The 16,933-nt window shown below is 30.2% G+C and overlaps 1 protein-coding gene across 1 annotated transcript; it reads right to left on the bottom strand.

The window, feature by feature from the left end:
- Nucleotides 1–5,118: 5,118 nt before the first annotated feature.
- On the bottom strand, nucleotides 5,119–7,981 carry LOC114408427 (arginine decarboxylase-like). The gene has a single exon (XM_028371471.1). It carries the CDS (start codon nucleotides 7,513–7,515, stop codon nucleotides 5,422–5,424), a length of 2,094 nt encoding a protein of 697 aa, XP_028227272.1. The 5' UTR covers nucleotides 7,516–7,981; the 3' UTR covers nucleotides 5,119–5,421.
- Between the last annotated feature and the right edge of the window lie 8,952 nt (nucleotides 7,982–16,933).

Genomic DNA, 16,933 nt, shown 5'->3' with positions numbered 1-16,933 from the left:
TTTGTGATTAGAATAAATGGTATAATATAAGTATATTTAAAAATTAATAATAAGAATAAATAAATAAAATGTATTATCTTTCGTTATCAATGTTTTATATAATAAAAGTTTAAAAAGAAGAAAACTCTTCATTATGTTAAAAAAATATGGATGATAAAATAAGAGAAAAAAATATAATAAAATCTTAACTTATATAAAACATGATATATAGAAAATTAAATAAATATTTAAGGTCAAAAAAATAATGAAAAGCTAGAAAAAAATATTGTAAAAAATGTTACATGTTAAAATAAGTGCGTTTATGAAACACGGTTAATAAATTTGAACAATTGTTTTTTATTAATAAAAAAAACTCAAAATTAGTTGAAATAATGTGTCAAATATAATCTTTATCTAGTAATGGATTATTATATTTATCTTTTGTGTTATTTTTTAAGAAGAATATATTTTTAATTAAAATATGTTTAAAAAATTATAATACATAAATACATTAGTAATGAAAAAAAGGTAAAACATCTAAAACAATACTTTGGTACTCTTAAGAAGCTAAAGTTTCTCGGGAGAAAATTTATAGAAATTTGTGTTGGTCTTTATTTAAATTAAAAATATATTTCATTTGTTTTCTTTTATAAGTAAAAATAATAATTTCACGTTTATTAAAAAAAATAATTAATTTTATAAAATTGTATCATTTTAATTAAGAAACAAATCATTTTCTTAAATTATCATTTATTGAAATTTGATATTAAACATGAATCTCCTATTAAAATCAGATTTAAATATATCAAACATAAAAAAAACAAATGGTGAATAAAAAGATAGTTACATAAAAAAATAAATATAAAATTTACTGAAGATAAAATAATAAATATAAGAAAATTTATTTGTGACAATAGGTATTTTTTGTGACAAATAAATATAATAATTTAAAAACATTAAATAAAAAAACTAAAATCAAAATTAGTACTTACTATGGAGCTTGTTTCTTGTCTTTTTGCCATATGTGTCTCTCCTCCACCAAGATATTCAGTGACCCGTTATCATGAATGTACACCACCAAGTTACATTTAGTTATGTTTTTTTTGGTGAGACATCTAGTTGTACATGCCACAGGAGTATTGAACTAAGTGTATTTTAAAATTTAACTCGATCATATCATTTGTCATACAAGCATGTGGACACAGGAAAAAATAAACAGCATTAAACACGTCCACAAAACTTCTTTTTTTACCAGAGTTTCATGGGATTAATATTTTTTATCCAGAATTTAATCAAACTGAAATTCAAGTTGAATTTAAGTCTTCCCGCACAAACTTAATATGTGTTTTACACGTGCACAAAACTAAAGCACACCAAGTATAACAATTGTGGAACCTTAATAATAAGTTAATATCATAAAAAAATAAAAGCCTTTCAAAGAAAAATATCATCAATTTTTTTTTAAAAAAAAATGTGATACCTTAAACTGTAGACGAGGAAACTTAACAGGTGCAGTGTTTAGATTGCAGCCCTAAATCCTTATGCGTTTATATGAATAAACTTTTCTATAAATATTTATAAGAAATTAAAATATAAAATAAATTGAATTTTTTTATGTTAAAATTAATTTATACATTTTAATTTTTTGAAAGGTTAAATAATAGATGTCCAATAAAAGGTAAACGTATAAGTTGATTTTAATTTATTATAAAAAAAATTGATTTTAATATTTCAGAAAAACTCAATCCATTATATTTTCTTAATTTCTTCTTTCATAAATATTTTAGAAAAGTTATCCACCCCAAAACTTTGAAAATGTTCCAAATATCTGCAGCAAAGCATACCAAACCAATCAAGCAACTAACTATAGTGGCATTCGTAATAAAAGAGCATTGCCAAGTGCCAACTACTATGCTTGTTCATAACAAAATTCACGCACGTCCAGTGATTGAATTATCCTTCTCTTATCCTTTTGTTATTCTGTTATTGCTTTGCTGTATGCCAATTTAAAGCCTTGCCCTTTATTCAATAAAGATTCAACCAAATTGAATTGAGTATCATTGTTATCCCTAGCAAGACCACCTTTTATTTGTGAATGAACAATTTGAATCACCTAGAGCAAATGCACATCATACACGACCACAAAAATTGAATTGGACATCACATGGGAATATACGTGTCAGAGCAAGTGAAAGTGAAAGGTGGTGAAAGGATTAAAGTAATTGGGTTTTTTAATTTTCATTTTTAAATTATTCTATTTATTTAAACTATTTGTTTTTATTATAAAATCTGCTATAGGAACATATGCGATAGTAACATGTGATTTGTGAACGTTGTATAAGACGATGCTAAGGCTGGAGATCAAGATTTGTGAACGTAGCATATTTAATTCTTGTTGAGAAAAACTGATAAAAGAACAAGCATAACCGTATAAGTGAAGACTAGTAATTAATGTGCCTGTGTTCAATTATCTTTCCTGTAGAACTAAATTAAAATACTGCAATATAGTTCAATTAGATTAATTTTTGGCCAATGTATGTGCTATGTGGTATGCACCTAATTTATGAAAGGACCGATCTCCTCTTTCCTTAAAACTTTTAGTAGTTGCCGAAGAAAACTACAATACGTAGTTTTGTTGTATTATATGATTCATATAGGGGCCAACTTAGTACATTACTATCTAATAATTTGATCTTATATAAATCAAACCCTCAGAGTTAGGGAATACTTCTTACCAATGAAAGGCTGAATTTCCGGTTGCTTCGGATTGACTCATTCTTTTCCTACAATTATTAGTTGGCAGCAGCTAATTATAGCACTGTCTAAGAGAAGGGGCAGACTGAAGAGGGTATTGAGGAGAGGCAGCAGAATTACGTTCCCTGCAGTTTCTTTTGTACCAAAAAAATCTGATCCAACACTAAAAGTCAAGTCAGATTTCCATGCTATTGATACATCCTCAAGGAAAATGGCTTAGATAATATACAAAAAGAACCAGATAAGAACAGGAATTAAAACCTTTTTCTAGTGTTTTGCTTGCAGTAGTAGGCTTTTTAAGTTCCTTGTAATCCAAGGGAGGAGTAAAGTCCACCTCACAGTCTGTCTCGATGATGCTTATTGCATTAGCAGGCTTCGTTTCTATAATATCTATTAATAATTTTTGTTGTTGTATGTCACCATGGTAGTATCTCCAGTAGTCAAGCAGGAAAATTTTCTCAAAGTGGTCTAAGCTGCAATGTAAAAATCTGCACTTGGTTAAAGTACCCAAATTATAACCCATTAGAATCCTTTAACCATAATTAAATAAGAACAAAAATTATTTTTCAGCAAAAACTAATTTGATCTGTACCCAAACCATAAATAGAGCATGCATGTTAAAAAGAAAATTGCTTAATTACAATACATGGTTATAGGAAATTGCAATTACTTTTTCATTATAAAGAAGTGTTTTGTTTTTCATTATGGTAAGTTGCCATTTGAAACTTTTGGTGCAGAAAGACCAGCTCACTCAGATGTTGTCACGGCATGCGCAAATGTCCATTAGTTTGGCTTCCAAAAGGAAGAAAAGTCTTGCAAATGCCACTGCAGTAGACAGCAATATTTACTATTTGATGGTTTGAGAATAAAACATCCCATAGACAAAGTAAAACCTGTTAACCAACATTCTAAAATTAACCATACATTAGATCTCTTAAGAGAATTCAATATCCAGCATCAAATAGACAGACCTCGAATAGAAAAAAGATTTTGCAAACATTGGCTCCCATATCTTTCAGCCATAAGAACTTAAGAAGGTGGTCTCAGTGCTTCAACATTTAAAACTAATCAAACTTTTCTTCTTAATACTGTTTGCCTTAAAGCTGAAATAAACTAAATATGCACATTAACATTACCATCCCTCAAAGGCATTTAGCTATAGTTACAATACAAGTTTAAGAAATTACATCACTCAGCCTGATTCAACCTCAACCATGTAAACCACGATTAATTGGTACAAAATACAATTCAAGTTTAAGGCCTTGCTCCTAAGTACTCATCTAATGCTTGCATTTCTTGTACATGTCCAACGTTTTGATTTAAACACTTTTGCTCCCGTGGTAACCGTCCAATCTTATGTCATGGTGCATACTACTTTCTTTTTTGGATTAACAAAACAAAACATTAGAATCTAAAGCATACAATAACTCCTTTAACAAATACTAATTATTCTCAAATTAGACCATCTCTAATCTTCGGTGGGTACAAATAGCCAATCCCAAATTTGTTTTTCATGGATGATCATACGCCAATTAACAAATCCACATAAAGTTACATTTTTGTCTCAATACTTAATAAACAAAAGGTGAAATGAAAAACTTAACGCGAAGGTATCAAATGGTATATATATAAAACTTCAAGTCAAGCAGACCAGTGGGTAACTCTAATGAGAAACAACGTGCTGTTATTATACAATATCAAATGAAAAAAATGAAAAATGAACCCGAAGAGCAAGTCCTAGTTAGGTGAACTAAGTTGTTAATGAAGTGAAATTTCAAACGGGCAAGAGAAAGAATGAACTCGTAGTTTTCGGATTGTGGCAGCGCTTTTATTATTAATAATAGTAAATAGATTTTGCTGTCAAGAAAATATAGTAAATAGATTCTGCTACAGAAACATACAAAATGTAACAGTAACATGTGATTTGTGAACGTTGTATAAATGAATAAATAGCATTTTTTGAAAAAAGAGATTTCCCCATCAGAGGACTGGTGTGTCTCACATTGAGCAACGGACACTAGTTGCCTACGCCGAACGTCCTCCGATCAACCCCAAACGCAAAGAATTCAACAAATGCAGGACGCCATCCTAATCTCTTCAACCATCGAAGTAACAAGCAAATTCAACCTTTCTCTATTACTACTACGTCTATGAATAAGACGGACCCAAAAGCATCATATTTTACCAACCACATTTTTAAAATCCATTGAGGTTCTGTTACGACATACAACGCCAAAAATCTTAAGAAAAAGGCCCCCCCACCAACAATAATGGTATCAAAATCAGAATCTACCTTTTTCTTTTGTTACGCTATCTCCTCCCCTCACCACACGCGATGAAGCCAATTCAAAACTCAAGCCACAAAAAAAACAATACCGAGCAAAATAAAAGAACTTGCCCATAAGAGAACATTTTTATTCTTAGTATAATAACAAGCAAGGCAACAATAAAATTTGTTACTCTAGAACTTGACGAAGAAAGTCATAGACATTTCATTTGGGAACAAAATGCAGAGAACAATAACTGACTGACCCTGTCCTTGTCCTGCATCCTGTGCTAAACTAAAAACAGCGAAAACAGAATAATAAAAAAAAAAAAAAATTGAACACCTCAACAACGACCACGACGAACAACAAGAAGAAGACACAAGCAACAGAAACAAAGGGAATGACTACTGCGAGACAGATTTCAAGCACATATATAAGACCACTGCTCTTCATCATCTTCACCAGCAGGAACAGCAGCAGCAGCAGCAACATCATCAGCCACAAAGGAAGACAGAGGCAGCAGATAAGGCATTCTGTCAAAGGTGCGAGCAAGGCCAGCGGCCAGAACCGCTGCTGCGTTGTCGTGGCTGACATACTCCTGCGCGCGGTGCTTGAGTGTCTCGAACATGAGCTCGGGCTGGTGCTGCATCACTCGAAGAACATCTCCACAGGATGGCCCCGGCACGGCACGCGTCACCGCGAAGCTGTGAGGGCCATCGCTCTGCGACACCCTGATCACGCTGGGGCCGCCGAACAAATTGTGGACTCCACCGAGCGCCTCCTCGTAAGCCCCACCCAAAAACATTCCCAGATAGTAACTTCCTCCTTCCATTTCATGAAGCGCCAAGCTGGACTCTCCGTTGATGAACTTGTCAATCTTACCGTCGCTGTCACAAGTCAAGTCCGAGAGAATACCCCTCACCGAAGGCTTTTCTTCCAACCGGTGAATGGGGATAATGGGAAACACCTGGTCAATGCCCCACGCGTCTGGAACGGACGTGAAAATAGACAAGTTCACGTGATATCTCCGAACCGATTCCGCCGCCCCAACCGCCTTCCTCACCAATTCACACAACCCTTCCACCGCTGCCAGCTGTTCCATACACACCGTCCCCTGCTTGAACTGCTCCACGCACCGCTCTTTCATCTCCTCCGTGTACACCAGGCACGTTTCATAGTCCCCTCGGAACGCCAGCTCCGAGAGATATCCGTAGTCCTCCGACAGCTCCTCCGCCAGGTAATGCGCTGACAATGCCGGGGGAGCTCCTCCGCCGTTTGTGCTGCTGGTGCCAACCGCCTCGAAAATCAAGACCGAATGATGAGACACGATGGCTCTCCCACTCTCGCTGCAGATGACAGGGTGTTTCACGGACCTTCGGTCGCACACACACTGAACCGCGTGAACAACCGCTGCAGCATACTCCTCGAGACCGTACTCAACAGAAATATCTGAGTCACAAGATTTGGAACCGTCGTAATCTATGCCCAGTCCACCTCCAATATCGATGACTCGCATGTTCGCCCCGAGCCGAACCAGCTCGCAGTAGATCTGCGCAGCCTCTCCCACGCCATCAGCAAGCAACGCGGTTGAGGGAATCTGAGAACCAATATGAAAATGCAGCAGTTGCAAGCAATCCAGCATGCCTGCGTGGGCCAGCTTCTTCACAACCCTCAGAATCTGTGCGGTGGTGAGCCCAAACTTCCCCTTCTCTCCTGAAGTCCCACCGAAATGCCCAGAATGCTTGGTTCTAAGCTTCGCACGAAGCCCAATCACGGGCTTAATGCAGAGCTTCTTGCTCAATTCAACGATCAAATCAACCTCCTCTTCCTGCTCCAGAACAATCACGGTGTTGAGCGCAAGCTTGTTGGCAACCAGGGCAAGAGAAATGTACTCCGCATCCTTGAAGCCGTTGCAAATCAAAAGCGCGTCGGGGTTGCCTTTGCAAAGACAGCTCATGGCCAGAAGGAGCTCCGGCTTGGAGCCGGCCTCCAGACCGAACCGGAAGGACGAACCGAATTTAACAATATCCTCCACCACGAACCGGTCCTGGTTGCATTTCACGGGGTAAACTCCTTGGTAATGAGACTCGTACCCTCCAGATTGGATTGCGTAATCGAAAGCCGATTGGAGGGAGTCCAACCGGTTCTTGAGAACGTCCGGGAAGCGGACAATGAGGGGTAGCTGAAGGCCGAGACCCCCGAGAGATTTGGGATCGGAGGCCTTCTTCACAATCTTCAGCAAATCGATCTCCTGGTGCGACAGCGTGTCGGAACCATGTGGGCGAACGGAGATGTTCCCGGCGGTGTTGACGGCGAAGTAGGGGCCGCCCCAGCCGTCGACGTTGTAAAGGGCGGCGGAGAGAGACGGCGACCAATGGTTGTTGCTGTTGTTGGTGTCGTCTGCCGTGGCCGGAGGTACGCCAGTAAAGGCGATCGGCGCCGGAAAAGAGATGTCACCGGCAAATGCATAGCCGGGAGGTGCTGCAGCATCCACGCAACAAGCCAGGACAGGCATCTCTAGTGACGGCGACGATCAAAATTGAATTAGAAAATGAAGAAGAAAAAAATAGGGTTAGGGTTTTGTTGATAGGGCTGTGAAGGTGGGGGCTTTGAAAGCCGCCGAGGCCGAGGCCCCGGCTTCCCCCTCAAAAGAAGACAGTGAGAGATCTATTGAAAACGGAGAGAACCCTCTCTTGCTTCCCGAAAAGACTCTGGTATCCCCACGCCTACCGCTCAGAAGGAAGATTGATACAAAATTAATGAACCCAACCCTCTCACCCTGCACCAGATCTGGTGCGGGACAGAGATCTAAGTAAAACCAGACAGAATGCAGAAAAAAAAAGGGAGCGAATACCGGAAACAGGGAATGCTAAGTAAAAGGGTCGAACAGAGGGATACTACGGAATGGAGAGAGAGAGAGAGAGAGAGAGAGAGAGAGAGGTAAGGCTCCTACGAAGGTGCGACTGGGCGAGATTTGCATGAACGTAAGAGCCATTTTATAGAGGGTACCAGCGAGGGAAGGCAAAACAAACGTATTGGGCTTTTTGGGCCCTTCCCATGTCTCTGGCCCTTAATATTATTCAAATTTCCGTGTTTATCACGCTGCCCTCACCAGATAAATAAATAAATAAATAAATATTTATCCATTTTTTAAATAACTCAATTTAAATTTAAATAAAATGTACTCCTGGTGGTTAATATTTATCCATTTTTTAAGATTACTATGTTTTTGGAGTTTAGGACGATTCTGCTTCATAATTGCAATTATCGGCGTCGAGTTGCCGCGTGGCTTCTGCACTGTGGGCCCTCCTCCTTCACCCTTCTCTTTCAAAAGACAGTGTATGCCAGTGAGATTATTAAAGTATAATAACAACTCAGTTTGTTAAATTTAAATTACGTAATATTAACTATATTCGATAAGAACTAATTGAAAACTTACTTTAAAAAGTTAACTGATATTCGAAAACTTTTAAGCTAATTAATTAACTGGTAAAATTATATGTAGTAGATGGACAAAAATGTCCCCAAAAAATAGTTGAAAAAATATAAAATAACAGAAATAAATATACTAATACTTGTATCATATTTTTATATACATTTTAATTTATAATTTTATTTTTTTAATTACTTTTAAATTTTTGTAATTTTTATTTAAAAATAAATTATTTTCGTAGAATTTTTAGTTTTAATTATTTAATTTTTTTCATACTATGTAGTTTACTATTAATCTTATATTATATGTTAAAAATATATACAAGATATTATACTCTTATTGTTATGTTAATTAATGTAATAATTAAAATAAATTATCTAATATAAATTATTTTAAAATAAGAGAAAAATAAGTAAATCTAACATTTACCTTCAATTTGGTAAAATATAATGTTAAAATAATAAATTAAATTAAATATTATAATAATTAAAATAAATAGTGTAATGCAAAATATGTATAGGAGGAATGAGTAAAATAATAATAAATATTTATTTTATTTAAAAGGATAATAATTATTTTGAGGAAAAAATAGGATAAAGTCTTCAAAAAAAATTAAAAAAATTATTTTTATAAAAAACATATAAAAATGTGTTTCTTAAAGAAAAACATAAAAATATTTTTTTTAAAAATAGCATAAACAAACTGCCCGAAATATCGCCCTGATTTCAATTTTCAGATCCAATAGGTTTGTACAGGGAGTTTACTGTTAAGGTGAGATTGCAGTGGACGGCTTCGATCGACCCGCGTCATCATAAGTTAGTAGCCGCTTGTTATTTTGCCTTCGATATTAGTACCAACATGTAGGCGTATTTATTTGACTGCTTCACATTCAGAAATCAGAATCAACAACTTTGTATGAAATTATTTAAACAAGTATTTTTTTTTTAAATAGAGATTTTACAAATATAAAAATTTATTGATATTAATTTGTTAATTTAAAAAATAGTGTTGTTTGTGGACCCTATTAACTGTGGGGCCTCAAAACCCATGGTTAACGGTTAAGTAAATTCTTATTCATTTTCACATGTGATCTCAACACTTAACTGTTAAAGTTGGAATCTTGGATACAATCACAGGATATAAATTGAATGTTCTATTGTAAAGAATGTTTTTCCTATTGTATTTCTAAATATTAGCATCAAAATTATCACACATTTGATAAATAAAATCAAAATTATTGTAAATATTTTATAACATATCTGTAAAGACAAAAAAATTACAAAAACGTATGATAGTATTTTATCTTTTGCAGATAATACATTTAAAAAAAAAGGTTTGCACATACATTTATTAAAATAATATTAATAAGTATAAATTAATGAATCTAATTTAGTATACATTTACTAGATATTAATAACATAAAATTAACATTAATAAATATATACTAAAAAATACACTACCGGTAATAAATTAATAACATATAGTACAAATAATAAAGTTATACATGTATAATGAGTGTAATTTATTATACATATAATACAAATAATAAAGTTATACATTGTTGGACCTTGTGGCCTCAATAATCTTAATAGGAATAGGCTTAAAATGCAAAAGAAGCAACAACAATCAATTTAATAATGTTCTTTAAACATGAAAGACAAAATTGATTGCAATAACATAAATGAGATAAGGAAAGAGAGAATGCAAATACAGTTTTATACTGGTTCGGCCACAACTCGTGCCTACGTCCAGTATTCAAGCAACCCACTTGAGTTTTCCACTATCTTTGTAAAATCCATTACAAAGTCTGAACCACGCAGGGACAACCCATCCCTTGTGTTCAGATGCTTTACAACAAGAGACTCACAGTCTCTTAGCCAATCTCATTGAATAAGAAAAATGGAAGAAGAATTCTCTCTTCAAGAGAAGAATATTACAATGAAGATCCATGGATGAACTCTTAATGGATGTGCAAGTGTTTGCCCAAGAGTTCTTTGAGAGAGCATTTGACAATGAAGTTCTCTTGGAATCTCTCTCATTTTCTTTTGAGAGGATAAGACATTTTGGACCAGCAAAACTCTCTGTCTAAAATTCGTGCCCAAATCACCTATTTATAGGCATTTAATGACCATTCACAAATCTAATGAAAAGATGTGACTATTGGCAGATTTTCTGAAAACTTTCCACTGGTGATCGATTACAATGTTTGTGTAATCGATTACACAGTTATAATTTGAAGGGTTATGACTTTTGAATTTGAATTTCCAAAGTTTCGTTGCTAGTAATCGATTACATGTTGAAAATTCAAATTCAAAACCTTTTTCAACAGCTATTTCTCAACCCTGTTTTCTGGTAATCGATTACACTTCCTGGTAATCGATTACCAGAGCCTTGCATGTCTTGAAAGCACTTTGTTTTAAGGCAAGGCTTGGTCTTTAGTGAATCTTAAGACAAGGCTTTGTTTGTTGAAGCAATCTTGAATTATTCTTGAAGCAAATGCTTATCATTTGAAGCAGCCTTGTTAGATTCTTCTTTGACATCATCAAAATCATGTATACATACATTCACATTCTCCCCCTTTTTGATGATGACAAACATGTGATTTCTTCTCGACACCATCAAAGCTTGCATGATTTACATCTCCCTATTTCTCAAGCAAATTCTTCTTGATATCATCAAAATCTTCATGATTTACATACATATATAATGAGTGTAATTTTTTGTTTTTTCACAATAATTGTTATTCTAAAATTATTATTTTGTATTTTTTATTAAAATTATAATTTTGAGTGTAATTTTTTTACTTTTGAGAATAATAATACAATTATGATTTGTTTTATTTTAATCAAAATATTATTTATTATTTACTTTCATAAATTATAAAAAAAAACATTAAATTAGAGGAAAAATATTTTTTTATCCATGAGAATCAAAAATAATATTTAAATATATTTTGTTCAATCAAATGAGTCAAACCCTCTTACTAGGAAAAGAAGATACAAAAACATAAAATGAACAAATGATAAATAATTTATAAAAAAATATATTATATTAAAGAAAGAAGATTAAAAAAGAATATGAAATTATAAAGAAATTTGTTTGTGCCAAGGAAATCTCTCAACCAATACTATCATGACAAGTGTCAACTACTACAATTCCTTTGAAGGATGAGAATCAATAAAGTATTATTTCTGAACTCTTAACAAAGTATTCTTTATATATATGTATGATCGAAAATGAAAATCTTAAAATAAATCAATTGAATGTAAATAAAAAGACTCTATGACATAACATAGTAGATAAAGAAATTATAATAAAGACTTTTATTCGCTAAACAAATTATTTATAGCATTGTCTTTTGTTGATATATTAAGAACATATTCATAGCATTGTCTTCTTAAACTTCAACACATGCACGTCAGGGAGAATGATTTGAAGACGTACTCGACTTTTGACAAATGCTATGTTGGAAACAATAGTTAATTTTTTTTATTGAATAAAGAAGAAAAAGACGATAACACACGTAAAATAGAACAAATATTCTACTCTTGACAAATGCTATAAATACTTTTTCTTATTAAATAAGGAAGAATAAAATGGAAAGGCATATTAAACTTAATTTAAAGATTTTTTTAACGGAATTTTAAAATGAAAAGGCATGTATATTGAAAACAAATTATTAAAAGACCATTACAAGAAATTTGTTATTTCAAACGTAAAGTCGTTCAAAACTATCGGTAATATATATAGAATTTTAGATGAACTATCAATGGTCAAACATTTATTTGAAAGAACCACGTCAATTTATTTTCAACATCTAAAATGAGGTCGTTGGTTTTCCTGGTAATGGATGGTTTATGCTAAATTCTCTCGCTATGTCCATATAAATTTTAATATTTTTTTAAATACCAATAATTAAAAATAACTTTGGATCGTTAAATAAGAACTTCATTAACGATAAAATTGAGCTATGGTTATATTTTTAATTCTCAGAAGTATGTCAAAATTTTCATTTTAATCCTCACAAAAAATATATTTAATTTTATATTTTATATCTAATAAAAGAATGTAATTTGAACCTTTATTACATGTTTTTGAGATTTTAATGAAAGATTAAAAATGTATAATTTTATTAAATATGATGATAATTTTAAGAATGAAAAGGCAGCGAATGAGGGAGGTATTTACTATTTACATGAGGTATGCATGGGGAAGTTGTTAACCGGGCGAGGTTGATGAATGGATCTGTGCATGTGTTTTTCAATTTTTCCCTCATTGGTTCGTTCCCAGTGAATAGTAATCATGATTGATGAATTACGGATATACTTTGCCGGCCAAAAAGGGGATCCTGCCTAAATTCTATAATATTTTTTTATAGACTATAAATATAAAAATAACCAATTTTTTAATTATAACAAAATTTAATAATCGTATATAATTTATAATGTAAAACTAATTTTACATTAAAGTGAAACTTTTTAAATAATTTATTGTGAAAGCCATTAAATTTATTATAACATATTTTCTCGTATAAAAAGGCTTTAAATAACTTGTTTGTTTTCTACAAAATAGGATTTCTTAAAATTTAATTCTTTTAAAGTTTTTTTAATCTTTTAAAGATTGTTTTAGTCTATTGTCAACTCATAACATTAACTATGATGTGACAATAATATAATAATTTATTGATTTTTTATATCATTAAATTTTTTAATATGAGTTAATTATTCATCAACGTTATTATTAGTCATTATTATGAAACATTGTCAATTTGTTATATCATTAAAAAATTTAATACGAGTCAATTATTCATCAACGTTATTATTAGTCATTATTATGAAACATGGTCAATTAATCTTGTTACTCACATCAAATACTCTAAAAACTTTAAAAAATTAAAATCAAAACAACAATAAAAATAATTTTTATTTTATAGAAACTATAAGATTATTTAAACCTATAAAAAAAATATATGGCCACTTTCTTTCAAATGCATTAATAATTGACTTTTTATATAGTTAATTTTTTGTGAAGTTTATTTATGAGACATTCACTTATTTTTTTATGAAAGTAAATATATTTATTGGATTATTAGCAATATAATTCCTATTGAAAAAACTATTCACTAAATTGTAAGTAACGTCCTTTTATACAATTACCTCTTAAATCATTTAATATCTTACTTTGAAATAAGATTTAAATTTATGATATTATTAATTATAATTAACTGATTTAATTATTTTTGTTAGTATTGATGAATTAAGTGTTTATTTAATATATATAAATTCACTCAAAGCCATAAAGCATGTCGATAGTAAATAGTCTTTAAATTCCCAGATAAACATAATCAAATTAATATAAAAAACTGACAAAATATTTTGATTGCAAACTCAATTATTTATAACCTTTAAAACAAAAGTAACAAATTACACAAAGAAAATGCGATTAAATGGTGCAATCAAATACTTTGTCAGCATAAAAAAGCACTTTATCAAAAAGAAAGGGAAGTGCAATTCTCTAAAGACTATAAAATAAGAAATAAACTATTTTAAAAAAAGAAAGAATATCATTATTTTTTGTCATAAATATTATAAAAACAATATAATTTTTTTATCAACAAATAGTAAAAGAGATAAGAAAAAATGGTTTTGGATAGAGTGAACCATTATTTATTAAGTAATGCATGGCGAATCACCTAAAATGACTTGTTTAACATGTTATGTTAGATTATTTGTGTATTTATTTACCTTAAAAACTACTTTTCGTATTTATCAAATGGCCCTTGAAACTTTTATTTTTATCACATAAGTCATCTTTTTGACTTTTTCTCTCTTTGACTTCTTTTTATTTAGTCAACCTCGACATTTTATTTATTACATGTTCATTACATAATAATTATATGCACAGACACGAAAAAGTATTGGTTAACAGTATTGTTAGTATATTTATTAACAAACTAAAAATAAAAATAAAATTATTAAAATAAAAAAATCATAAAAAAAGTTACAGTAGTTTAATTTTGTGCATCTCAATAAATATTTTGTTTCTTTTATTTCTTTTATTATTATCCCAATAACACTTATTAGCATTTGCATATAAAAAATATTGACAAAAATGATTGATATTTAAGGTTTTTTACACAAAAAAGTAAATATTTTAAAAGAATTAATATTTGTTAAGGAATACTTTTACTAAAATATCTTTATTCTCTCTTTTAATTTCAATAAATATATTATTAATTCCTATAAAACAACATTATTTATTACATGACAAAATTTGAATAAATAGTTTAGTATTTCATTGAAAAGTGAAAATATTAATTAATTTGATTTTTTTTTCAAAAACTAGAATTACAGAAATTTTGAAACGAAGGAGCAGTGGACACTTTTTATAATACTACTCGTATTATTAATTAGTGAAATGAAATTATTTTAAAACATTTTTTTAAAGTGATCTTTGTAATATCTTATATGACAATTTTATTGTAATGTATTTTTCTGATTATCTTGTTTTTGATACGAGCTTATTATTTTTTATATAAGAAAAAATTATATATTAATAATGTAAATTATGATCGAATCATAATTTATTATATATGATAATTACTTTAAAAATCTTATTAACACATAATTATGAATTATGAATGAATTGACTATTGAATTTTTTTTATTATCAAAACTTATTGCTTTTTTTATAAAAAAAAAATAGACTGCATCTATGTATGGTGGTGGCATGTAAAAAAAAAATAATATTAGCAATTACATTTTGAAAGTGTCAGATGGACTAAAGATGGCACATGGGGCACATTTTAATTATTTAAAAATGCCACATGATTAAAAAGTCCAGAGTAAATAAAAAATTAAAATTACTTAAATAATATATTAATCATAAAATAAATAAATAAATATTCGTTGGATTCCCTTAAAATTCAAAATTTTCATGCAAAACACAAGTTTATATATTTTAGAAAACATCTAAATATATTTTTAGTCTTTTAAATTTGAGATAATTTTAGTTTTTATTCTTCAATTAAAAATTACTCATTTTAATATTTCAAATTAGTGGATATTTTTTTTAGTTCCTCGAGTTTATTGGCAGAATAAAAGGAACTAAAATCTATTATTTTTAGTATCTTGAATTCACTTTAAAAATTAAAAACAACATTTTATGAATTTGAGAGAAAAATAAAAGTAGGTTTTTATATGGGAGAACAAAATAAAAAATGTCTTATATTATTGAAGATATTAAAAATATATTCAAGCCTTTAAAAATAAATAAAAGAGAAAAATGATGGAGATTAGGAAATAATAGAGTTTAATTATTTTGAAATTAAACTTTTCATATAATTACTGTGGTGATTTTTTATATGCAATTAAGTTAATAAAATGGTGGTAGTAATTTATAATAATGCTATTAGTTAATAATAAAAAAATATGAAGACGAAAAATAACCTTCGTGATTATAACAGCTATTTATTCGGTCATCATATTTATGAGCACCACCAAAACTGGTTTCATAACTCGGCATTGAACAGTAGAAGGTTGGAGTAAATAAAAAAACTATTAATATTTTTATAAGAAAAAGTTAATAAAACACGCCCATAATGAATTAATCATTTAATAGCTTCACCAACGCAGTTACTTGTTGTCTACGAAAGATACGTCTTAGCGCTAACTCTGATTGACTATTTGATTGCGAGATTCTATTATCTAATATTTATACACTAATTGAAGCTCTTAACTTCTCTCATAGAATGTTCCACTCCTGACTTTGCCAATTTTGCTTTTGCTTCACATTCGGTTTTCTTTAGCCCTAATCAAAGTTCAAATACAATAAAACCACTGAAAATTCACTGGCACATGCATTTGGCTAAAATATATTGGGTTAAAAAGGAATGACCACCTGTTGGATTAGATTGAATCCGTTCAATTTGAATCGGTTTGGTTTAGATTAAATTTTGTTTAATTTAAGTCTATAATTTGATTATAATCATATTTATTATTAAAATTATAAAAATAATAAATATTTTTTTAAAAAAGGAAAGTGATTATAATATTATGCGTTTTAATACATTTAACTTAAATTTATTTTAACTACTAATTTAATATGAAATATGGTTCGTTTCAAGTTAAAAGTTAAAACAAGTCTTATATTATAATTAAAATAATAATTGATGAGTAACGTTAAAATGAAAAATACAATAAAATTACTATGGGCTAAAAAGCCAAACTCCAATGGTTAACAAATATAAAAAAATAATAAACCATTTTAATAGTGTAACATCTTGAGTCATGATAATGTTAGGAAATTAAAAAAAAACGATAAACTAGTTTTCAATAAACAGTATAATAAATCATAATATAACAAATATTTTTATCATTTTAGAAATACAAATTTTATTTTATTATATAGAATGTATCTGTTTCAAAAATCAAAATTTTATTCCCATAAATATGAACATGGGAATGTAACATTCTTATGTCTGTTATAATTTTTTAAAATT

Source organism: Glycine soja, chromosome 4 (genome assembly GCF_004193775.1).
Source record: "Glycine soja cultivar W05 chromosome 4, ASM419377v2, whole genome shotgun sequence".
Classification (NCBI taxonomy): Eukaryota; Viridiplantae; Streptophyta; class Magnoliopsida; order Fabales; family Fabaceae; genus Glycine; species Glycine soja.
The sequence above is the reverse complement of the archived record's forward strand: the minus strand, read 5'-3'. Positions and strand labels throughout refer to the sequence as shown.

Coding starts and splice junctions, on each gene's coding strand:
- LOC114408427 (XM_028371471.1), bottom strand. CDS start 7,515: ATGCCTGTCCTGGCTTGTTGCGTGGATGCTGCAGCACCTCCCGGCTAT.